Source organism: Chrysemys picta, chromosome 18, assembly GCF_011386835.1.
Source record: "Chrysemys picta bellii isolate R12L10 chromosome 18, ASM1138683v2, whole genome shotgun sequence".
NCBI classification, from domain to species: Eukaryota; Metazoa; Chordata; order Testudines; family Emydidae; genus Chrysemys; species Chrysemys picta.
This window is the reverse complement of record NC_088808.1, coordinates 7,372,343-7,396,521: the sequence shown is the minus strand read 5'-3', so window position 1 is coordinate 7,396,521 and position 24,179 is coordinate 7,372,343. Positions and strand designations below refer to the sequence as shown.

The 24,179-nt window shown below is 47.9% G+C and overlaps 1 protein-coding gene across 20 annotated transcripts in view; it reads right to left on the bottom strand.

Moving 5' to 3' along the window:
• EHMT1 (euchromatic histone lysine methyltransferase 1) overlaps positions 1–24,179 on the bottom strand; it is a 164,098-nt gene that overhangs the window by 20,145 nt on the left and 119,774 nt on the right. For 12 of the 20 annotated variants that reach the window (XM_008174355.4, XM_065572186.1, XM_008174357.3 and 9 more), the window contains 14 exons: positions 22,273–22,499; positions 21,213–21,377; positions 20,212–20,294; positions 18,059–18,165; positions 17,563–17,685; positions 16,259–16,414; positions 14,319–14,420; positions 13,257–13,361; positions 10,843–10,997; positions 9,622–9,789; positions 9,080–9,224; positions 7,835–7,912; positions 5,010–5,125; positions 2,445–2,531 (listed from right to left, as the gene is read on the bottom strand). In XM_008174355.4, coding sequence (XP_008172577.1) covers positions 2,445–2,531; positions 5,010–5,125; positions 7,835–7,912; positions 9,080–9,224; positions 9,622–9,789; positions 10,843–10,997; positions 13,257–13,361; positions 14,319–14,420; positions 16,259–16,414; positions 17,563–17,685; positions 18,059–18,165; positions 20,212–20,294; positions 21,213–21,377; positions 22,273–22,499 — 1,817 coding nt within the window. The other 8 variants (XM_065572192.1, XM_065572191.1, XM_065572190.1 and 5 more) reach the window with 4 other exon arrangements.

Here is a 24,179-nt window from a genome sequence, read left to right as displayed (position 1 = left end):
ACGCCTAGCACAATGGGGTCTGGGTCCATGGGCAGGACTCCTACATGCTATAGTAACACAAATAAATAAGCAGTAGTAGTGAGAGGTTAGGAATATGAGTAAACGTCTTTTGAAGAGAAAACGGAGATTTCCATACTACTTGTTCCGAACGCTCTTAACAGCATTTTCAGCTTCCAAGCGCTTTCCCAATATTAACTATGTGCATTTACCCTTGTGATACTAGCATTTGACCCCAGGGCCCTGGAGATGAAAGCCTGAAACATTAACCCCGAGAACCACCAAACATTCCATAATAGAGGGGGCGTTCAGATGCAGTTCCTGACCTCGAGCAGTCTGGCACAGCATTGCTGTATCAGGCTAGGATGCCGACTGCATGTGGAATCCTATCATCTTGCCTTCAGTGCATCTTGGTATCTATTAACCACTCCCGTATGGCTGCAGCATTATTGGAAACCACAATATCATTAGTAACCTAGAGCAATAGGGGATTATGGATGGAGTGAAATTGCTTTACTGTCGCACAGTATACAAAACCGAAGGCAGTTCAAAAGCAGCTGGAAAATGGCACCCGGAAAAGCATTTTATTTTGTGACACTCCTTTTGATAAGCAATTCGGAGACAAAAACGTTAGTTAAAACGGAAGTTGAGATGTAGCTTATATGTTCCTTTAGGGCTCAATTCTGCAACCACTCTTCACTTTCAGCAGTACTTACTCATGCAAATAGTCCCATTGATTTCCCAGATCAGAAGTCCGTGGAAAGACTTGCATGAGGTAACTCTGTTATTCAGTAGCACTTATCTATCTATCTATATCTTAAGGGTTTATATGGTGTCCGTCACTTAGGTATCTGAGCACATTCCAAGTAAAAATCAATAGCAAAGTCAAGATCCGATGGAGTCTCTGGATCTTCTCCCTTTTTGGGGTAAAAATTCTGCTTGGCACAGGTTGTTTCTATGGCGGGATGGGGGACAAATCACAAAACATATGAGGTATGGAAATGGAAACAGGCATCACCAGCCCCCTTAGCTCTGTCCCTGTGTCCCACCAACCTGAGCACTCTCTCTACACACTATTATAACCACCTGTGAATATTCTAAAGTTGATAGGGACATTATTAGCAAGGAAACAAATACGCTTTAGATTCAAATCAATTCTCCCTGGAGAGCTAGTTGCATATGGAGCGGGTAACATGAGCGCCTGTTTCAGAGAAGGAGTGATTCTGGCATTGTGGAGCCATCTTTGAAGAGTGGGCATGGGTTAACTGACTGTATGTACGTGGAGGGGCCGATGACCTACATTTTACTAGGCAGAATATCGTTCCAAGGACCTACACATAACGTAGACATGGCAGCAGGGACCGGAGGTTTCTGTAGTGGAGTGATATGTAGCAACCGTTCTCAGCCTGTGGTCTATGGCGCAATTGCCGGTAACTGGGGACAAGCTGGCTTGTCTAGCTCTTCTTGTTTTCAGCTGCCAAACTGCATTTGAAGACAGCTAAACGCTTTCCATGCAAGCCATTGCTGTGTTTTGCCAAGGGGGTGTTTTGCAATCATGAATGGGAGGGGAGGGGGCTTGAGTGATCGTGAACGGGAGGTGGAAGACACTCAGTTAAAATCTGGCTAGATACCCTGACTAGAGACTGGCCCAACCCAAAACACTGGCTCCAAAGACACTGATGCACCTCCAAGCCCTCAGACTTTGGGATGTTCCAGACGTGAATTTTGCAGTTTGAGCCCGTCTCCAATACAAATTAAATGGATTATTTCTACCCCCGCCTTGCATTTCCCATATCGCTACTCATTTCTGCTAAACAATCAAAGCTTTCAGAGCTTAAACCAATGTCTCTCAGGCATATCTATCACTACAGCAGTCACTGTGACAAAGTCATAAGCCCCAATTCAGGAAAGTATTCCTATTCTGGACAGCACTTAAGCACATGTTTAAATCTCACTGCTGTCAAATGGATTTAAGCGCATGCTTGTGTGCTCTGCTGAATGAGGGCCATAATGTGGAATTTATGAGACTACTCTCATTCCAGGGTGATGCATGGAGGTCACTAAGGTAGGGTGGCTTATGAGCTGACTGTAGACTCCAGCAGCAGGGGGAAAGCTTGAAGATATGTTCTAACTGCTTAGGGAATGTTCACTTAGGAGATGGATCACTTGATGATGACCTGTTCTGTTCATTTCCTCTGGGGCACCTGGCATTGGCCACTGTCGGACGACAGGACACTGGGCTAGATGGACGTTTGGTCTGACCCATTATGGCCGTTCTTATATACTTAGGCTAGAGGGTTCTGTATGAAGCAATTTCTTTTTGCAGGCACCTCTCCCTTCAATAAGGAGCGTTCTAATTTGGGTGCATGACACCAACTGTTCAACACACCATCAGAGTTCATGAGCGGATGTTTTCTTTGTGAGCTACTCTAAGCCGACGAACTTACTCGCACACGAACGTTCCCAAGGGGATGTCTTGCATCGACCGCACGCCCCAGCCCATCTTTTGCGTTCGATAAAGCTGCAATCGAACTCTGAAAGACAAGGAAAGGGGTCCCGTTAATGGCATCAGAGGCGGTGCTCTGCAGAAAGGCGTCCGCTCTCTGGGGAGGGGAGGGTTACACAGAAATTGCAAATTTAATCAGAAAATGTTAATTTCAAGAGACAGTTTCTAGTTTTGTCACCATGTGACCCCAGTTCCTTGCACCCCACGATCTGCTCCCTCTGCTAATGTGAGCGGAAGGAAGGAAAACCGGGTGCAAACTGGCTTCTGGCACAGCAAGAGAGGGAAGCAGCGACTGTGTGGCAGCTCTCCTTTATCCCCATCCTGCAGAACCCCCTTTACCCCCTTTATCACACTCCATGGGGACTGGGCTTGGTGCCTGGGGGAGGGGGGGCGGCAGGGGCACTATGGGACTGGGTGCTCTCCATGGTACCACCACCACCCCCCCTTTAAACCTCTGGGGATTTACACATGGGATACAAATGTCAGCTACCAGCTTCTCTTCCCTCCTGCGTGTTCCCCATCTGCACAATGGAAGGAGGAGACGTTTGAGGAGAAGTCGGCAGGAGCCCATGGGAGCATGGCTGTGTGGGAAGTGTGCTGCAATGGAGGGGATGGAGCTGGAGCAGTACTCGGAACGCCCTGGATCACTACACAGATATCCCTTCCACCTGCAGAGAGCTGGCAGTTTGGTGGGGCCCACTCATTCCTACCTAAGCCACTAGCTGAGAGGTAGGAAGGAAACTGTAATTTGAAACTTGCTGGGTTTCCTGGCCCCTATATACAGCCTATAAAACTAGACTCAGAAAAGACCCGGTAGGTCCTCTACTGCACTGCCCAGCCACTGCTGGAATATTTCATAGGCCCATCTTATACTTAACATTCTCCAGGAATGATCCCCTGCATCCCCCGCTGGAGCCTAAGGCCACTTGCACAGACTCCATTATCAGAGGGGGGGGATGAGGGGGAGAATCCTGATGTTCCCCTATTTTTTCCTTTCCTTAATTTCACCCCATTGTTTCTTTTGCTATCCCCTTTACATCGCACGGTCTTAAATAATCCCTCTCCCTCCGTGGCACTTCATACCCTTGGCAGACAGTACCAGGAGCACAACCCAAGGCAGATAAGCTTTCCTTAGCCCTAGCGGCTTCAGAAAACGTGCTCACACCGTGCTTCAGGCCTGAGGAAGCTGCATTCTGCTTTGCCTCGTTCATCACCAGTAAAACAGGCAGCTGAGTTTTGGATCGCGGACACTGTGTTGTTGGGGGGGGGACGCAGGGAACATCCCTTGCTTTTCAGACCCCAGGCAGAGCTGGTAGGCCTGCCAGAGGGAAACATGCGCACTGACATGTACCATTCATTTGGAGCAAATTTGATAAGGAAAATACTGAGAATGAAGAGAGAGCACCCAGGCATCATTACTGAGCAGCCACTTTGCAGAGCAAAAGCCAGGCATGATCTTTGATTCCTCAAGGGACGTGGCCCATAGAGCTCTGGGAAATATCTGACCTTATCACAGGCTCCACAGGGACTTATCACTCCACCTCAGTTTACAGAGCCACCCTGCCTCCCTTAGCAAGACTTTAACAAACAGGGCAAAATAGTGACAACCCTGTTTGCACAACTCCTTAAGGAACAAACACATTGTGCCGAGGGGGGGGGGGGGAAGAGAGAGAGAGAGAGAGAGAGAGAGAAAGCGCGGCCAAGAATTTCATCTGGAAAGTCTCCTGAGTGGGTTGTTTTTTTTTCTTTAATAAATTTCAAATTTTCATCACAATTTCAAAGTTAAAAAATCAGTTCTTTACTAAATAAAACTAAACCAAACCACCGACATCAGTTTAACCTAGAGTCAGTTCTCCATAACATCCCTTCCCCCGTTTTAAAGGAGACAGACAATGTTACCAAATTGAGTCCCTAAAGTTAAAGGCTCACATCCATCCTTCAGCAACACAATAGAAATGGTGTGACTGACAGCACTGAAGTCAATGGGTGCTTAGCATCTCTGGAAAATAGTTCATCAGACCAGTTACAGATTAAGGAACCCAAGTCCGTACGCTTTGGCCATCGCTTCTGATATGAACTGCTAACCTATCATTTTGATATAAATGGCTACGTTTTTTTTCCTTATTATTATTATTATATTTTCCCCAAAGACCTTACCCTGAAAGCAGCATCTGAGCTGCCAGTGAAGCGACCACTTATTTAACAAAAAAAGCAGAAGCAACTAATAAATGGTACATTTGGGTTGATGAAAGAACACAGAGGAGCCAAGTGTCTAGGCCAGTGTCAGGGTGGTTTCCCAGCTGATCTCACAACCCTGCTGTTGTTTTGTGGTCACTAGCAGGATCCGGAGGCTTGGCTCTGGTTTACATCCGTCGATGAGGATAGAGTTGCACCATTTCTCCCTCATCTTTGGAAATCTTTGCTTTTAGAAACAGCCTAGAGAAGACAGGCAAGGAGCTTTATTCCATTTAAAATAATGATCCGAATCGGGAGCCTTCTCTCTCACCTGAGCCCATTCTGCACTACCCGATTCCGGCAGTTTCGCCAACACGAGCAAGCGTGGTTACACTCAAAGATCAGCGGTGGCTCAGACATGTTGAATTCAGGCAGGAGTCGGCCATCCTGGAGAAGAGACATGAGATTATATTCCTGTATTCTTTTTGAACTGGAAATAAAGCTGGACAGCTCCAATCCAGAGCTGAATTTCCTCAAGGTTTAAGTCAATCTAGAGCTGATACACCGGTTCCCTTCCATCTTCTAGAGTTGGCTCAGATGACAACATATTTGTTGACAGATTCATAGATTCTAGGACTGGAAGGGACCTCGAGAGGTCATTGAGTCCAGTCCCCTGCCCACATGGCAGGACCAAATACTGTCTAGACCATCCCTGATAGACATTTATCTAACCTACTCTTAAATATCTCCAGAGATGGAGATTCCACAACCTCCCTAGGCAATTTATTCCAGTGTTTAACCACCCTGACAGTTAGGAACTTTTTCCTAATGTCCAACCTAGACCTCTCTTGCTGCAGTTTAAACCCATTGCTTCTGGCTCTATCCTTAGAGGCTAAGGTGAACAAGTTTTCTCCCTCCTCCTTATGACACCCTTTTAAATACCTGAAAACTGCTATCATGTCCCCTCTCAGTCTTCTCTTTTCCAAACTAAACAAACCCAGTTCTTTCAGCCTTCCTTCATAGGTCATGTTCTCAAGACCTTTAATCATTCTTGTTGCTCTTCTCTGGACCCTTTCCAATTTCTCCACATCTTTTTTAAAATGCGGTGCCCAGAACTGGATACAATACTCCAGCTGAGGCCTAACCAGAGCAGAGTAGAGCGGAAGAATGACTTCTCGTGTCTTGCTCACAACACACCTGTTAATACATCCCAGAATCATGTTTGCTTTTTTTGCAACAGCATCACACTGTTGACTCATATTTAGCTTGTGGTCCACTATAACCCCTAGATCCCTTTCTGCCGTACTCCTTCCTAGACAGTCTCTTCCCATTCTGTATGTGTGAAACTGATTTTTCCTTCCTAAGTGGAGCACTTTGCATTTGTCTTTGTTAAACTTCATCCTGTTTAACTCAGACCATTTCTCCAATTTGTCCAGATCATTTTGAATTATGACCCTGTCCTCCAAAGCAGTTGCAATCCCTCCCAGTTTGGTATCATCCGCAAACTTAATAAGCGTACTTTCTATGCCAATATCTAAGTCGTTGATGAAGATATTGAACAGCGCCAGTCCCAAAACAGACCCCTGCGGTACCCCACTCGTTACGCCTTTCCAGCAGGATTGGGAACCATTAATAACAACTCTCTGAGTACGGTTATCCACCAGTTATGCACCCATCTTATAGTAGCCCCATCTAAATTGTATTTGCCTAGTTTATCGATAAGAATATCATGCGAGACCATATCAAATGCCTTACTAAAGTCTAGGTATACCACATCCACAGCTTCACTCTTATCCACAAGGCTCGTTATCCTATCAAAGAAAGCTATCAGATTGGTTTGACATGATTTGTTCTTCACAAATCCATGCTGGCTGTTCCCTATCACCTTACCACCTTCCAAGTGTTTGCAGATGATTTCCTTAATTACTTGCTCCATTATCTTCCCTGGCACAGAAGTTAAACTAACTGGTCTGTAGTTTCCTGGGTTGTTTTTATTTTCCTTTTTATAGATGGGCACTATATTTGCCCTTTTCCAGTCTTCTGGAATCTCTCCCATCTCCCATGACTTTCCAAAGATAATAGCTAGAGCCTCAGATACCTCCTCTATTAGCTCCTTGAGTATTCTAGGATGCATTCCATCAGGCCCTGGTGACTTGCAGGCATCTAAGTGATTTTTAACTTGTTCTTTCCATACCCAAACTTCCCCGAAGTTTGAGGGAGCTCTGCCCCATCATCAGAAAGGACAGGCAATAAACAAAAACAGTACTTTGCATGCATGCCGTGCTATTCAGCTGCGGACCTCAAAGTGCTTTACAGAAGCGTGCATGCTTCTTTATCCACAGTTTGCAACTGGGGAAGAGAGAGTCTGTAGTACAGCCTGACTAGAACCCAGGTCTCCAGACTCTGAGGCCAGCACTCGTGCCGCTGGACCACCTTTCTTCTCATAAGAAGCCCCTCTAAGTATCTTCCAGTTACATGGAGATGAGAAGGTGGCAGATTGTGCACCATATTTAACAAATTTGGACATAAATACTCAAAGGATACAAGCAGTGAAGTCACTTTGGATTGTGAAGCCTGTTACAGCACAATTAAAATGGATACCTGGCAAAAGCCAGGAGATACCAAAATTCCCAAGGGAGAAGCCTGCAGAGATTACGGGAACATGTGATCTTAGTGGAACCTGCCCAAGGATTAACCTCCAAACCTCCCTGGAGGATTTAAGCATATATACACAAAACACTAGAGCAGCCACCTAGCAACCCTGTAATTAAAATACATCCACTCAACCTTCACAGGAGGTAGATCACAGTAAATAAGGGAAAAATAAAACATCCCTAGTCCCTTCCCCTCATTGATAAATTACAGAAACACTTAACGACTGAACAGCGCACACTGCATTCTTCAATGGGGCTTGTACCTTGGGAACGGATTGTTAAACACTGCGTATCATGTGGGGATAATTAATGGCTCCATTGGTATAGAAGTAACGCAAGTTTGAGATTTATTGTGTCTCTTACCATGTACACACTGAAGCCAAGATTACAGTCTTAAGTATTTTATATACTGGAATTTAGAAAATCTTTAAGAATTTTTTAAAATGGACTGTTATAATACGTGAAGATCGGCCAAACCAAACACGAAGTTCAAAGTCCTCACCTTGTCATACCAGCAGCGCATACTGAGTTGGCCACACATGCAGTTGCTGGAGGAGCAGTCATCTATGCACACACAGTACTGGAAGGGAGAAACAAGGAGCAGATCCAATTCTCACACAAATGCAACAGAAAGACTAAATTGGTTAAATGGGCTGGAAAGGAAACAGCTATCAACTTAGCTATTGATATACCCCATCCTCTCCCAAACACCAAGAACATGGGGGCCTCCCAAGCATTTAAAAAACAGGCACAAATCCCTCCCTCTCGCTCATGAGACAATAGCACAATCAGCTTCATTGGTTTCACAGGGCATTTTGTTTGCTCGTTTTTGTGGGTGACATTACTGCGGGGAAGCTAGATCACAGAAAGGAATTTTGCAGTCAGTTCTGACGGGGGTGGTCCTGTGTCCATTTTTCTCTCGTGCAGGAGTGAATTCTAGGATATTACACAGGGCTCATAACTATGGCACCAGAACACACAGCCTTCATGGATATTACATAGAACAACACAATCAATAGCCTGGATTATTACTATTGCCAAATATTACTTTGCTCATCTACAGCTTCTGTCATTGGAGGATCTACAGAACATTGACTAATTAAAGCCTCACTACACCTAAGAGGCGTGTACGGGCTACATCAGACCCATGAAATGCAGCCATCTCTAGAGTGGGACGTCATGTGCAGTTAGCAGCAGTTTAAGAAAGGAAGGGATGAAGAATCCTACATCCAAGAGAAACAGCTGGGGGAATTTAGGGAGGCAGAGTCCAAATACCTAAGCTGGAATTTTGCCAGGACACTGGGGTTAACTACCCCAATTCTTACTGAAAATGCCACAGGGTTTTCAATTCAGAGAAAATGGAAAGGATCGTGGGTTTTCCCTCTCATCTTAAAACTCGCACCTCCACCATCACAGCGCCTCTGAGGCTTGACTTTCAAATTTCCATGGAACAAAATGTTTTCTCAGTTCCAAGGAGCAGTGGGAGGAATTTCCATTCTTCTGTCGCGAAAAGACCTATACCAAGAAGGTGGAGGAGGCAAGTGTGTAACTGGAATACAAGTACACAATCAAGCAACTCAACCATGTTTGCTCAATCACTGCGTCCACCTAGAGAGACAGACAAACACATCTCTGCAGTGCACACTCCAGCTGGCTTTCTCATCAGCAGCAACCTCTCTAACAATATTCCATACCAGGACAGGAGAGAGACACCCACCCACCCACATATGTACCCGGCCCATCTAACCTGCAAATGAGTGATGTTTCTATCGATGTTCATTGGGGAGGTCACACAGTTCTGAGAAACATATTTGTAGTTGGTGGGGCAAGGCTCGCTGTCCACTGAATTGATGCATGGAATTGGGATCTGCTCGTAACCCCGGGCAATGTCTCTGTCACAGCAGGGGAAAGGTAGGGAAGAGAACAATCGCTTTATGCAACAAAGATACCATCCTCCACTGCCCAAAACAATCTGGTGATTACAAAATCAACAAGTGCAGCTTGAGTGGCATCCCGAGCAGAATTTGAGCTCTGAATATTTAAGGTCGAAAGGAACTCCGTTTCATTCTGAATCCATTTTTCCAACCAGGTGTATAAATTATTACTTCCTGTTGGACCGTTCCATATGGATGATAAATTCATAAATGCCAGCCCTGATTCAGCACTTGCTGCACCAGCCCTGATTTGGCACCAACTTAAAAGCTAAGTGCCGTCCAGAATCGGGGCCTCATCCCTCAACCTAGAGAGCTTGCACTTGGCAGTCACAACAGAGGCTAGCTGGACTCTCACCTGCTCACCGTCTTCTCTATCTGGGCAGGTTTGTCAGAAGACGATTCTCGGATTGTCTTGTTCATCTGCAGAGCCACCCAGACCTGAGAGTTGAGACTTGAGCACTGGAGTGGAGTCTCACCTTCCTTGTTCTTCAAGCTGACATCCGAGCCCCGGGACAGAAAGAGGCTGCAAAACAGCAACAACAATAGATAACCCACCCAGAAAGAACCTGTCAGAGGCGGAAGAGTCAAATGGCATTCTGCAGCCAATTCGCAGGACCACTCTCTCTTGAGAATGACGACTCAGAACAGGTTCCACCACTTTAGAAAGCAACCACCTCAATTCCCTTTTTATAAAGCTGGTTCATTGAACACCACTTTCTAAAGGGGGGACGGGGGTTAATTTGGAAGCTGGGTAGAGCAACAGAGTGGCACATCAGCCTGCCAATTCTAGAGAGCTGGGTCCAAATCTTGCCTTACATCAGGCATGAAAAGGAGTTTGCTCGTAACCAGCCTAGCTCCCAATGGACATGAAACTAGGCCTAGGCACTACTGAAGTCCCATTGAAGCCCTATTTTGAGGACATAAATGGAACTTTACCAAGGGGCATAGGCCTTGAGCTAGTTCTTTGTACAGGGGTGAATTTCACCCTCCAAACGGAGCTCTCGTCACTAACTGGGATTGCTGCATGCATTGTAACACAGGGAAAGCATTCAGGGCCTCCATTCGACTGCTCTGCAAATGGAGTGGCCCTGCATCCCACATCCCTATAAATGGGCTCTGCTGCTAGGAGCCATCACAAGCTCCACTCGCATGCTTACAAAAACTCAGCCTGCTTCTCCACTGCCTCGTGCGTCGTGCAGTCAGTTACAGCCGTGCATGTGCTACTGAATCAGGTCACGAGGGCCCGGTTCTCATTCACTCAAAAGGCTCCTTTACACCACTCTGGCAGTGGAAAGGAGCCGGACAGTGGATGCAATTTTAATTTGCGTCATTTAAGGCCCCTTTACACTGCCAGAGTGGTGCAAAGGGGTCTTGGGGTTCACGAGAATCAGTCCCGTGTATTTCACCCCCACTTGGCCTGGGTGCAAAGCAATGCAAAATCAGGCTCTTCGTCCTGTTGTGTTTCGTGGTCAGAGGTAAAGGCATTTCATAGCACTCCTCAACTTGCCAGCCAGTGTCCCAATGAGAAGTGAACAAAGTAACAAAGGAAAGCGGGGGTGGCAGGCGCCGTACTTACACAACACACTCATAGCGGTTCTCTCTGGCTGCGATGTGCAGTGGCGAGTCTCCATGAATATTTACTGCATGTAAATCGCACTTAGCAGCCAGCAATATCTCCGCTATGTCAACACAGCCAGAAAAAGCTGCCCAGTGCAAACAAATATTCTCCTCCTGGAGGGGAAAACACAGGAGAGGCTGTTTAGTGCACTAAGATCCCACCACTTTGGGACTCCACTGTCCTTAGCTCTGTAGCTATGGCATTAAACACATGGCCGGCCTTCTCCTTTACCGGATTTCTCTCTAGCTCGGAGGAACACAACCCTGCAACAGGCAGGCAGGGAGTTCTCAGCACAGCTGCCTCCACGCTCACTGGAGATGGCGAGGCTACATGTAAACTACGGCCCTGCTCTCTTTATCTGTACAGACGAGTAATTTGTCTCTAAGGCACAGAACGATCTGGATCGATCCACAGGGAGACACGACAGATGCAAACGAGCCCCAGGGAAGGGCTAGGAGCTGAACCATCCAAACCAGACGTAGCAAAACTAGCCCCTCTCCTAACTCTCCAGTATCACAGAGAGCGACCCCAGTGGGAACAAGCAGAGCACAAGCTGTAGGGTACAAAGGTCTGAAAAGCAAGACACCAGGCACAGGGAGAGCAAACTGATTTCAGGCATCTCTTAAATACTGCGTGTACCAGTCTCTCACTAGAGCACTAGAAAGAAGGGAACACTAATCTTGCTGATACAGATGTTTTAAGTGATGATCCTATTACTGTGTAATTTGTAGTACACCTTGGAATCCTTCAGCATGACAAGCACTAGAAAGGCTGATTGTGACCACATAACGATGATGATGATTATAAACAGAGGTCTCTCACAGATGGCAAAAAAATGCATACTTAAGTCTCTGCAACTTAATCTCTCTATTAAAGGGAAGATCTGAGTTACAAACAGATGCCTGGGAGCAGGGGCGGCATATTTTCGACAGGGCTTCTGCTCCCCAGCATGCCACCATCTAGAAATGGCAGCGAATCCCAAGGATAGTTCTGAAGATTAATTTAATCCAGCAAGGATACCACTGCACATACTGTGTATCAGGTGACAGAGAGAATAGACCAATTTACAGCTCCTGCCATTCTAATTCACGCTGATTAAAATCAATGGGGCTACTTGAGGAGTAAGGTGCTAATCAGTGTGAGGAACGATGGCAGGAGCTGGCCCTTAATGACCTACAGTGAGTAGATGCTGGAACGCTGGACAAATTAACGGGGATCTCATACATGTGCGAGGGAACTGCTGGACGGAATGATTGGATTTGCACCGTGAGACTAATGCGCGATCCAAGGGATTGGTAGCTGGCGGTTTTTGTGATGGATCAGCCATGAAACCGTTTTGTTCAGAACCAGTATTACGGCCATGAAGTCAATTGCAACGATCTGGAAAGCCCTCTCCCACCTCTGACTCTTATGCTTTGTCAGGGCAGGACCTGCCTGGAAAGTACTCAGCTCCCCAGGAAATGGAAGCTCCTAAAGTGGAGGCGCTTTTGGGCCGGGGAAGACAGCTACTAGTGAACAGTCTGAGCCATTCGGAGCGCAGTGAGATATATGCACCTCTATCTATCCCTGACAGCATCGGGAAGACAGAGAGAGGCACTGGGGGAGACCAATAGGAACCAGCTTCTTACATCCATTGGACGCACAGGAGTTTTTCAGAGGCAGAGTGGGCAAATGGGAAAGATGTTGCAATCAATCAATAAAAGGAGCAGTGGGAGGTCTGACCCATCTCCTAGATGGGGGACTGGACACTGCCTTCTCCCTCCTCCCCAATCATCCCCGCACATGCTCCCTAATCGCTGCCCCATGTTTTATCTTTCCGATCAGAGAACGTGGTTCCAGGTGACTGGCCTTCGCTCAGGCAAGCAGTCCCATCTGCAACTTCTCACATGAGGAAGGGTTTGCAGAATCGGACTCCAAAGGCCTGATCCTCAGAGGCGCTTAGCCCCTGCAGCTCCCATTCACTTTATTTGGAGCGGAAGCTACTCAGCACTTCTGCAAGTCAAGTCCCCAGAGTGCAAGCTCTCTGGGGCACGTAACGTGTGGTACTCTGTGTGGGCCCCACCCTGCGGACACGACTGGGCACAGGACTTACTACTACATGGAACAGGAGAGACACTATGGACATGATTTTTAAATACTGTAGGGGGAAATACTTGGAGCTGAAGGCTAGCAGACTGTCCTGCAAGGACCTACCTAAAGTGCAAGCAACGCGTCTGCTCGCGCCTCAAACGCTCACCTCCCGTGTTGGACTGGCTATCAAACCCACTGCTCCCTACTGTCCTTTCCGAGGGGCTTGGCGTTACTGGTTTGGGGAACTTTTCAATAAAGATCATCATTTATGTACTAAAAACCCCAACTCCGGTAAGTCTTACGTTGTCTCGAATATTAATGTCCGACCCCTTGGACAGCAATAGCTTCACCAGTTCAACGTGCTTGTATTCGGTGGCCCAGATCATGGGCGTCCAGCCTCCGTCGTCCTGGGAGGGGAGGGGAGTGCATGAGACACACACAGCATGGACAAAGCAGCGCCTGCCTTGATTTCCATTGGCCCCGTGGGCTGCAGCCGCGACAGGCAGCTCCTCGCAAAGGAAGCTACTGACCCCCTTTGTCTCAGGCCACCACGGGATTGTAAATGGTTGTGGAGAAAACCCTGTTGTCATTCACGCACAGCACAGTGTGGTTCAACCCCATCCGCCCCACTCCCGCATCCCGGCGTCGCACCACCGACTGCAAATGGGTCTCTGGGGGTGGGGGAGAAAGGGCCCGTCTGTGCAGATAAGATTGTAGCATCAGAGCCCAAACCTACCTCTGAATTGGGTTGACTGCCAAGGCACCAGGGGAGCTGCCAGTCACGTATATAAGGCCCAACGAGCAGCCCAGAAGAAGGCATGGGGAAGGCAGTGTTGCTGCACGCCTTATGGCTGGATGTCCTATTGAAAATGGCTTAGCTGCCGACTGCCCCCCACCCTTTCCAGGACAGCTCAAATGGGCCCCAGGTCAGCTTCCTCTCTGGTGCCATTGCTGGGAGGTGGGGTTGTGAGACGCGCCCGCAGGGGCAGACGGAGGCTCTATGAACAGACCCTTGAGATAAAGGCCCCAGGATCAGCAGAGGCCTAGAGGAAGCAGGGAATCGAAAGAGTCAGAAGCAGCACAGAGCACAGCTGTCTGCTGGTGAGTGGGCTGGGCTGCCCGACGTGTGTGGAAGGGAGGCAGAGGAGGAGGGTCTCTCTGTGGTGGCCTTGAAGGCTGCAAAGGTAGGATCAGATTATTGATGGATCACGGCCCCATTAGCTAAGCACGTTTGTTTCTCCAGACCGGCCCAGCAGTGTCTGAGTCACCATGCGGAGCGCTGCTGAGACTGCAGGGACAGACCCCAGTTCCTGAGCCGCGGAAAGCGCCTGGTCTTGCTCAGGCACCGCGCAGAAGGGCCTTACCTGGCAGTTGACGTCCATCTGCCCGTTGGAGAGAAGGTACTGAACTACGTCGTAATGCCCTTTCTTGGCAGCCAAGTGCAGACACGTGGAGCCCTCAGCATCCTGAGCAACAAAACCACAGAACAACTCAAGGAAAATCATCTCCCGCCCTCCCCGGCGTCGGACATTGTTGTTGTTACAACAGCCGCACTGGGGTATGTCAGAAAGAGACAGGCTAGTGGTCGGAGCACAGGTCGGGGAGCTGGGAGAGCCCCCTGGCCCCTCCTGCTGCGGACGTCAGGAGGGAGGGACAGCAGCTGCAGCCAGCCCCCAGTAGGGTGGCAGTAGGGTGTTAAGCGAAGCCCTGACAAGCCAGCACTAGGAAGCACAGGTGGGGGCTGGGAGGAGGAGAAGGGCCTTGGATGAAAAGGCTCTCCTGAGAGCTTTGCAGAGATTGCAGCGCTGGCTGTCTGCTGCTCCCCCGCTCCATCTGCTGATGGTGGTTTTCTTCCCCCTCCCGCTCCATAGAGCTGCCCCCTATTGCTCCTCCGCTGGAGCCAGAGGGGCAGGAAGGGTGGGGGAGAATTCTCTCCTTTACATAGGCAGAGCTTCAGCACAGGCTGCGACTCTGCCCATAAGGCCCCTTACGTCAGCAGGGCCCCCCTGGGAGAGACAATCTCAACCAGAAACTTAAGGCTTTGCCAACACCTGGGTTTTTTTTATCCCCAGTTGCTAGCCCAATGCAGCAACTCAGTACAAGCCACTTCTCCCAGCAGTGCAGTATGTCCACACAGGGGGCTGCCCCGGCACCTCTACACTGGAACCACACGGGGTCCCCATAGAGACAAGGCCTGAAAGAGGGTCTGGAAATGCTGAGGAGAAACTCAGATCAAGTTTTGAAAGCAAAACCCCCTTTGGGGTCTTTTAGCACGGGGGTCTTCTACAGGATGGAAAGGTTGGAGGGCTGGGGTGTGAGTGATGGTGGGAGGGGAGAGACCCACAGCATAAAATCAGAAACCAGCCGTGCTCTGGAGAACCCAAAATTTTACCTCACACAAACTCAATCCAGAGCGCTAAGCCCCAAGGGGCTGAAAATAAATGAAAAATCAAAAGCAACCACCTCTCCCCCAATTTGAACCACAATTCAACCCTTCAAATTAAACCCACAAAAAGCAACACACTTCAACATAGGAGCACCTCTTTGGCCCACAAGAGTGAGGACACCCTCCCAAATAGGAGTCCAATACAGAGAGCACAGGTGCCTCACAGACAATGCCTGGAGGGAGGGCAATTTAATTGGATGGGGATGTTGTGAAGGCCAAGACTATAAGAGGGTTAAAAAAAAAGAGCTAGATAAATTCATGGAGGATAGGTCCACCAATGGCTATTAGCCAGGATGGGCAGGGATGGTGTCCCTAGCCTCTGTTTGCAAGAAGCTGAGAATGAGCGACAGGGGATGGATCACTCGATGATTACCTGTTCTGTTCATTCCCTCTGGGGCACCTGGCACTGGCCACGGTCGGAAGACTGGATACTGGGCTAGATAGACCCTTGGTTTAACCCAGCATGGCCGTTCTTATGGGGGAGGTGAGGTTTTAGACAGTTTACACTGTGAAGCACCTCAGAGCAAAGAGAACATTTTTACTCTCTCTAAAGTGTCCCAAAAGTCCCTATACACAAGTGTCCATGAGCACGGTGTTAATAATCAATGGTGTATCTTACTCCTGACAGGTTCCGCACATACAAAGAACAGTGGTTGCACAAAGTTCACTGCAACCTTGACATAAGTGAAAAGCATGCTGGGAATCTGGTTCATAGTTAGCATAAGCACAAAAGGCTTGTAGCTATGTATGACACTGGCTAACACCAGCACCTTTCTGCTAAGATTAACAAGAGGTAACTGTAGTCTCTCAATACACCTGTGTGAGAGCAGGCACAGTTAATATTAAACTCCCACTGACTTCAATGGGACCAGGATGTCCCTCTGACAGGAACAGCAGCAGTTCGCAGGGGGACCCAGGAATGCCCTTGGTCATTAGTTGCCCCTTTCTTGCTTGACAATCCCTCTCTCTCAGCGAGGGGAGGGCAGAGAAGCAGCAGCTAGCATTTCTGTCTCTCTGCAAAAGAACCCCAGTTGATGTAGCAAGGCTGCTATTTTCAAACATGACTAATATTGTACAGGAAACTAATTAACGCAATAAACTTCAGGAATTATTGAATTTCAATAACGATCCCAGGGTTGTAACAGTTCTAATTTACTTTTGCTGGTTAGGATAAGGGTTTTTTTTCCCTTTACCTTTATTAAAAAAAAAATCTCTTCGCACTGTGCCATTATTAAATCACACGACCGGCGTTTGGCAACTGCTTGGGGATGCCCCTGGCACCAGCTAGTTTGAACCTGCACACGCCCCCACACGTTGGAGAAGGTCTCCAGGGGAATTGTCAAAGGCCCGATGACAGACTGCATTTGGCCTCTTGTAGCCTGCAAGCGGGGTAATCCCACAGACATAGGCCAGCTCCTCAGTGGGCAAAGCATCATCACCATACTGCTCCATTCCTTAGCGATAGCACAGGCAGCGAGCTGAAGTGAGCGGGTGGTAACTATATGAAGTTTGTGGTGAGGAGGGCTCCAAATGGCATCTGATTTACAACACTAATAATCCGTCCATGTATTTTACAAGAGGGCTGAAGCAAACAGAGCATGTTACAGGCAGCTGGCCAGCCACAATTTTATTGTATTTGTTTAAATTAAAGGGCTGTATTTTAAAGACAGCCTCTGATTTTGCCACTGCACTTGCAAACTGCTACACAATTAGGTACTTGGACAGCGACATCCTCTCTCTTTCACCTTCAGTTGATTCGTAGGCACCTAATTAGAGGCCTGTTTAAAAAACTGCCCCCAAAAGCCTAGTGCTGAGTTAATGGAGCACAAAACCAGAGGTTAAAAATCAGAACTCTCTTTGTGCCCATGGAATTCAGAACCAACTATTATTGTTATTCATTATTTTATGCATCCAGAAGCCCCAAACATGGAGCAGATCCCCATTGTACACTTAGGTAGTAAGAGACAGTCCTTGCCCCAAAGAGCTTGCAATCTAGGTGTTAAATAATTAAAAAAAAATGATTACCACCAGCCAGCCCGACCCAAATGATAGAGGCCCCCTTCCCCTCGAGCTAGGAACTTGCATCCAGACTCAAACCCTTCAAGAAAGGGAAGGGAAGCCTGACCGGCCACTCAAGAAGAAAACGAGGAATCAACGGCTACCTTGGGATCTACCAATGCTCCAGCCTTGATAAGGTACTTCACAGCATCCAGATGGTTATTCTCTGCTGCCTCCATCAGCGGGGTCCTCTGGTCCTCCGAGCAGGTGTCTATGTTAGCACCAGCCTGTTAAATGGCCAAGGTAAACACAACAGCCATTATAATAGCTCCTGTTTATCAACGGCAGGGTATGGGAATACAGATTTGCCAGCACGTTGTCTATTGAGAGAACGATTCACCCACAAAGAAAAGTGATGGGGAAGAGGGGGGAGTCAAAGCTGATCTCTTTCCGAGAATCACATTATTTGCTCTCTTCCATATTCAGAAACTGGGAGCACAAAGGAACGCACAGACGGACAGCAAATCCTGAGATTAAAGGGATATAATGGAAGGTAAAGGCTCAGTAGGTTACTTCCCAAATGTTTTTCAGCCATGGAGGGTAGGAAGACAGGGCATGGAGAGAAGCCTCTTGATTTGAAGAATACAAATGGAGATGAACCTGAATCAGCATGTGGCAGATGTCCACGTGCCCGGATTCTGCAGCAGCGTGAAGAGGGGTTCTCTTATTCTGGTGCTCCATTTTGAAGTTGGGATCAATCCCATCCACTGAAAAACAAACAGAGACTCTTCTCCAGCTGGGCTACAGAGATCAGCAGAATCACCACCAGTGAACTGCCACCAATCTCGCTTGTCAAGTATCAGGGGGTAGCCGTGTTAGTCTGTATCTACAAAAACAACAAGGAGTCTGGTGGCACCTTAAAGACTAACAGATTTATTTGGGCATAAGCTTTCGTGAGTAAAAACCTCACTTCTTCGGATGCATAGAGTGAAAGTTACAGATGCAGGCATTATATACTGACACATGGAGAGCAGGGAGTTACTTCACAAGTGGACAACCAGTGTTGACAGGGCCAGTTCAATCAGGGTGGATGTAGTCCACTCCCAATAATAGATGAGGAGGTGTCAATTCCAGGAGAGGAAAAGCTGCTTCTGTAGTGAGCCAGCCACTCCCAGTCCCTATTCAAGCCCAGATTAATGGTGTTGAATTTGCAAATGAATTTTAGTTCTGCTGTTTCTCTTTGAAGTCTGTTTCTGAAGTTTTTTTGTTCAATGATAGTGACTTTTAAATCTGTAATAGAATGACCAGGGAGATTGAAGTGTTCACTTACTGGCTTATGTATGTTACCATTCCTGATGTCTGATTTGTGTCCATTTGGGAGCTTAAATTAAATTGTTGTTACATCCTTGCTATCACCAAGTGCTAAAACAATGAAACCCCAGAGTGACTAGTTTTGTAGACCAGGCAGTTCTCCGATACGATGGGAACTACCTTTTAACACAAGAGACAGTCTCATGGCTGCCTCTCTTCCCATTTCCTGTTCTGCATGCCACCTCCCCTCTCATTCACAGTTCTCTAACATCCTGATGGCGACAACAGCAGTTGTTGACATGGATTAAATAATTTCCCTATTACTACTCCATCTGTAGCGTCTTTTACAATAATAATACCACCATCACCTAACTCTGATATAGTGCTTTTCATCAGTAGATCTCAAAGTGCTTCATGGTCTCTAACATATTTATCTTCTGTGAGGTAGGGCCGTGCTATTATCCCCACTTTACAGATGGGAAACTGAGTGCCTTGCCCAAGGTCACATAAGAAGTCTGTGGCAGAGCAGAGAATTGAACCCAAGTTCTAGGATAGTACTTTAACCACTGCAGCCAGGGAGAAGCCAACAGCATGTGACCAGCTTGCTCTCTCTGGACCACCAACAAGTCCTTGATGGATCACTAGCACTCCTCTTCTGTCTCTGTAAACACTGGGCTCCACTGAAGTCAATAAAGCTACTCTAATTAACACCAGCTGAAGATCTGGTCCAGCTGTGCAGAAACTGAAAGATGATAATGATGGCCAGCCAATAATGGCTGGGCATGACAATATGGTATGTAGGATGAAGTCGTAGTTACACAAAACACCAGTGAATCCAATTTCACTACTACCGAGGACTCAGACAATGAAGTCAATATTTGCCAAAAGGACAAAGGTGTTTGTTAAAAGAAAAAAACTGAAAGTATTTGCAAAAGTGGATTGCAAAACACTGGAGAGGAACGAACACAATCAATAGAAAAAACTACTCAACAGTGTCCTGCAACCAAAACAAAAAGAGCAAATATTCCCATGTGATCAGTGATAAAAGCAACTTCAGAATCTCAAAATTATCCTCCAACTGCAGTTTATTAAGCACCTTAATAATAAAGCTTTGCACACTGAGGATCTTTCATTCTCTGCAAACTCACTGAGAGTATTAATTTAAAACACCCTCCTTACCGCATGTAAACATCCCCCCACTCGTTATGAGGCTAGGCAAATTGCGACAGTTTGGAAAATTACATGGAGGGTGTTTGAGGGCAGTTAAGGATGGCCATCTGTATAAAACGGTGTCCACATTCAGATGCAAACTCAGATGGGTCCACATATGAGAGAGGAGAAACAACTGCCAACAATAAGTTATTGGCAAAACTGATTTCAGCTTCCAACACCCTCCCACCTGGGCCAACGGGGAATGCAAAGTAGGGAACTGCACTGTGGCAATTGACTTGCAGGAGCTGGAGTACTGCCAAACTAGCACTTTCTGGGAAGGATCCACTTACCCAACATAAGCAGGACCTTCTGAAGTTCCCCTTGCCTGGCAGAGAAGTACAGCTGCTTCGGGTGGAACCGTAACTTCTTGGGTCTGTAGCAGGGAGGAAACAGGCTTATTATTTACTCTTAAAGAAAAATCCCAAGAGTTCTGTCTTCTCTTGACTGCCATCGGTTCATTCCATGTTCTTAAGGAATATCAGGAAGTACCACGTGCATCTCCTCTCCTTGAAGGGCACCTTACTACCACCCTCTGCCAAGCCGCTTCAGACATACCATGGACAGCCCTAGTCCCGAGCCCACTAGACAGAGTCTTTGGGTTCACCCAGTGGATGTCCCTCGCTGAAAGCGAGAGAATGCAGCTACTGCAAGCCCTTCGGCTTTTTACCACACCCGCTCAAGCAGGGTGTGACCAGGGTCACACGGCTGCGCACACAGAGCGAGGCGTTAGAGGCAGGAAGCAGCATTTTCTCCCCGCGACTCCTTTAGCAATACCTTTCGTGTGACCGTTCCATGGGGTTCAGCTGCTCAACAGACCTCTACCATGGCTGCTAACAGCAGCCATTAATTACCTTGTTTTTGGAGGACTCCGGGCTCCTCGGAATATCTAGTAGGATGGTTCTATTTAGGCAACTGTCTGAAGGGAGAAGGCTCAAAGGAGCCAGACAGAGGGAGCTCCTGACTTTGGGGTTCACTCTTGTTGGTGTGCTAAGAGTTTGAATGGGGATCCCTGGTAGGTCAACCTTGGTAATCCGGTCTGTGGGAAGGCAGACTAATCCCCACTAGCAAATCCATCAGCATGATGGAGGCAGCAGAAGCTGGGCTCAGAATCCACAATCCTCAGTGGAGAATGATCGATCTGAATAGAAACACACTGGGTTCAAGTGGGCCTCAAAGCCCAAAGAGACTAAATCCTGGTTTGTTCCAGCCCAATGAACCAGGGTGGAACTGGAGAGACTCAGGGCCCAATGAACCAGGGTGGCACTGGAGAGACTCGGGGGTCAGTTCTTACTTTTCTGAATCCAGGGCAATCAAAGCGCTTTCCAAGGTTTCTTTAACTGGTCCCTGAGGCAGGCCAGTGGCAGGCTTCACAAAAACAGAAGACCCAGCCAAATCAAACCCCTCGGTAGCCAAACTCTCTGGCTTGTCTTCCTCAGACAACTGTGTTCCAATGCCACTGAAGTGAGAGAGAGAGAGAGACACAAACGGAAGCATTAAATCCAGACAAGAGCACATACATCTTATGCCCAATAAGGAAAGAAAACGAGTTTTAAATGCAAATGCCTTAAACAATTTTGAAAAGTGGCCTCTTGGCCAGAATTCTCCTCGGACCAGAAGCAACGTTCCCCTCTCATTAGAGTAGTTGTCTGGGGACACAGCTACTACTGCAGCATGGGACAGAGAGCACTGTCCCAGCAGTCTGCTGAGAAAGTACAAGGCGGCAAATGACAAAGATCATTAGCACACGTTCAGATAAACCTCAAGTTTTAGGATCTCTCTTAAGCGCTGCTCAATCCTGAAGACTTCCAGAACAGGTGGTGATTTCTCTGATTTTCTGGTCTCACTCTGATTTTCGCTATGCACACATGCTGGCTGGTTGGAGCCACATGTGTTATGGTCCAGTGCTATGTAAGCTTGCTCTCGGAGATGATATCTGCTAACCCCAATCCTGACCTGCAGATACCCACTACTAATCCAGTCCTAGGCTCCTCACGCAGCTCTGCCAATCCACCCCAGTCCCTGCAGCTCTCCCTGCTAATGTTGGGCCTCTCTCGAGCAGAATGCAAGATGTGCTGAATTACATAGTGGTTTTATGAGGTGGACAAATGTCTCTGGGGACTGGACTGACACCAAGAACTCATTTAACTTGTGACATGGGAGGCCAGGTCTTCAGAGGTGGAAGTCTAGTGCATCATCCTGGTACAGCCTTCAGCTTCCAGCTGCTGGATTTGGCACATAAGACAAGAACCAGGAACCTGCTTGATCCATGAAGTGGTGGTGGTGGTGGTGGGTTTCAGACATAAATCAAGGCACAATGGAGGGCCCGATGCTTCCACTGAGCAGCAACTCACCTCCCTGTGGTGGTGTCTGCCCTTCCCTCCAGAGCCACTGGCTTCTCCTGCTCGTAGGTCAGCAACACCGTGGAGGTTGTGTCTGCTTTTGCTATCGTCACCTCCTTCGCCTTAGAGGCCTCTTCCCCGCAGTGCGGGCAGTAGCTCGTGTCATTAACCTGGGAGGCACAGTTCTTGTGGAAACGGTGGGAAATGCTGCTTTCAGGCTGACACTCCATGAAAGTGCCCTGGGGGGAAAGAACACACAGAAGTAGTTCAAATGTTCAGTCATAAATAATAATGTTCTTCGCCCTTCTCTTTACTATCACCTTTAGTATCACCAGCACACGCCGGGAAGAAAGGCCAGAATTATCACCATTCTACAGATGAACAGAACAGCAGCAATGAGAAACAACTGATTGGCTAGGATTACAAACCAAGCCACTAACCGATCTGGTAACAGAACCCAGGAGTCTTGGTTCCCCGCTCTCTGCTCTAACATCTCCCAACATCAAAACTCTTGCTGGTGTTTCTAGAAACACAAGCTCTACTATATGGCATGTTGTAATGGCTTCTACATTGGAGTCACACTTCCCCTTTCCCAGTGGATGCTCTCTCTGTGCACACAATGCTCCCAAAAGCAAAAGGGGCACATGTCAAGATGACAGGTCTGCACACTAAGAAAATCTGACAATTGACCTCTAGTGCAGGCCTTCACTTACAGGTGTGCTGTAAAGCTACACTGACAATGGAGTTAATGCCTGGCCTTACCTACACAGAACTACACTCCTAAACCAATCTCAAGCTGGGTCTACACTAGCCGCCTGAATCGGGTAGACCTCTTGGGGATCGATTTATCGCGTCCCGTTGGGACGCGACAATCAATCCCCGAATCGACGCTCTTACTCCACCAGCGGAGGTGGGAGTAAGCGCCGTCGACGGGAAGCCGCAGAGGTCGATTTTGCCGCCGTCCCTACAGCGGGGTAAGTCGGCTGCGATACGTCGAATTCAGCTACGCTATTCGCGTAGCTGAATTTGCGTATCTTAAATCGACCCCCCCCCCCCCGTAGTGTAGATGTAGCCTCAGAGAACCCATGCAAGGGGTTACACCGACGTAGCAACTTCAGTTTCTAAACCGACTTAGCTACATCAGGATGACTTTTGTGTTTACTCAAAGCCCTATAACAGTGCACTGTAGAACGCCACTTAACCAGCTGCTAATGACTTTCTTCTCCTCTCTCCAAAATCCTCCAACACTTCCTGATGACTTGAAGTTATCCCAGAATCCATCATTCCGTGGCACCAGTGTTACCTGAAGCCCATTATTGTGATGGCACAGACTGATGCACTCTGGGATAGCTGGGAGCTGGGGCCAATGGGAGCTGCGGGGGCAGCATTTGTGGATGGGGCAGCGCGCAGAGCCGCCTGGCCGTGCCTCTGAGTACTATGTGGGAGCCGCACGGAGTGGGGCAAGCCCCTGACCCCACTCCCGGCGGCAGCTGAGGGCCAGATTAAAAGGGATGTGGCCCGCGGGCCGTAGTTTGCCCACCCCTGTTCTAAGAGATCTGCTCTAGGAATTATTTTGGGGAAGTTCTCTGGCCCTGTATTACACAGGTGGTCGGACTAGATGGTCACAATGGTCCCTTCTGGCTTTGGAATCTACAAAGGTAAACTGGGAAAGGTCATTATGGGAAAGATCCGTGGGGGGGGGGGGGGGGGAGGAGACACCCACGGCCCTGAAATTCTTAAGGCAAGGCCTCCAACATGGTATAGCTGTCAGGCTGGATCAGACAATAATATTCTTTGAAGTTCCTCTGGAGGCTAAAGGTACCCAGGGTATGTTACCTAGCTGCCGCTGTACCTTGCCACAGCACTTGAAGCAGCATTTCCCAGCAGTGAGAGGGAGAAAAGATACGCGTGATCACTGA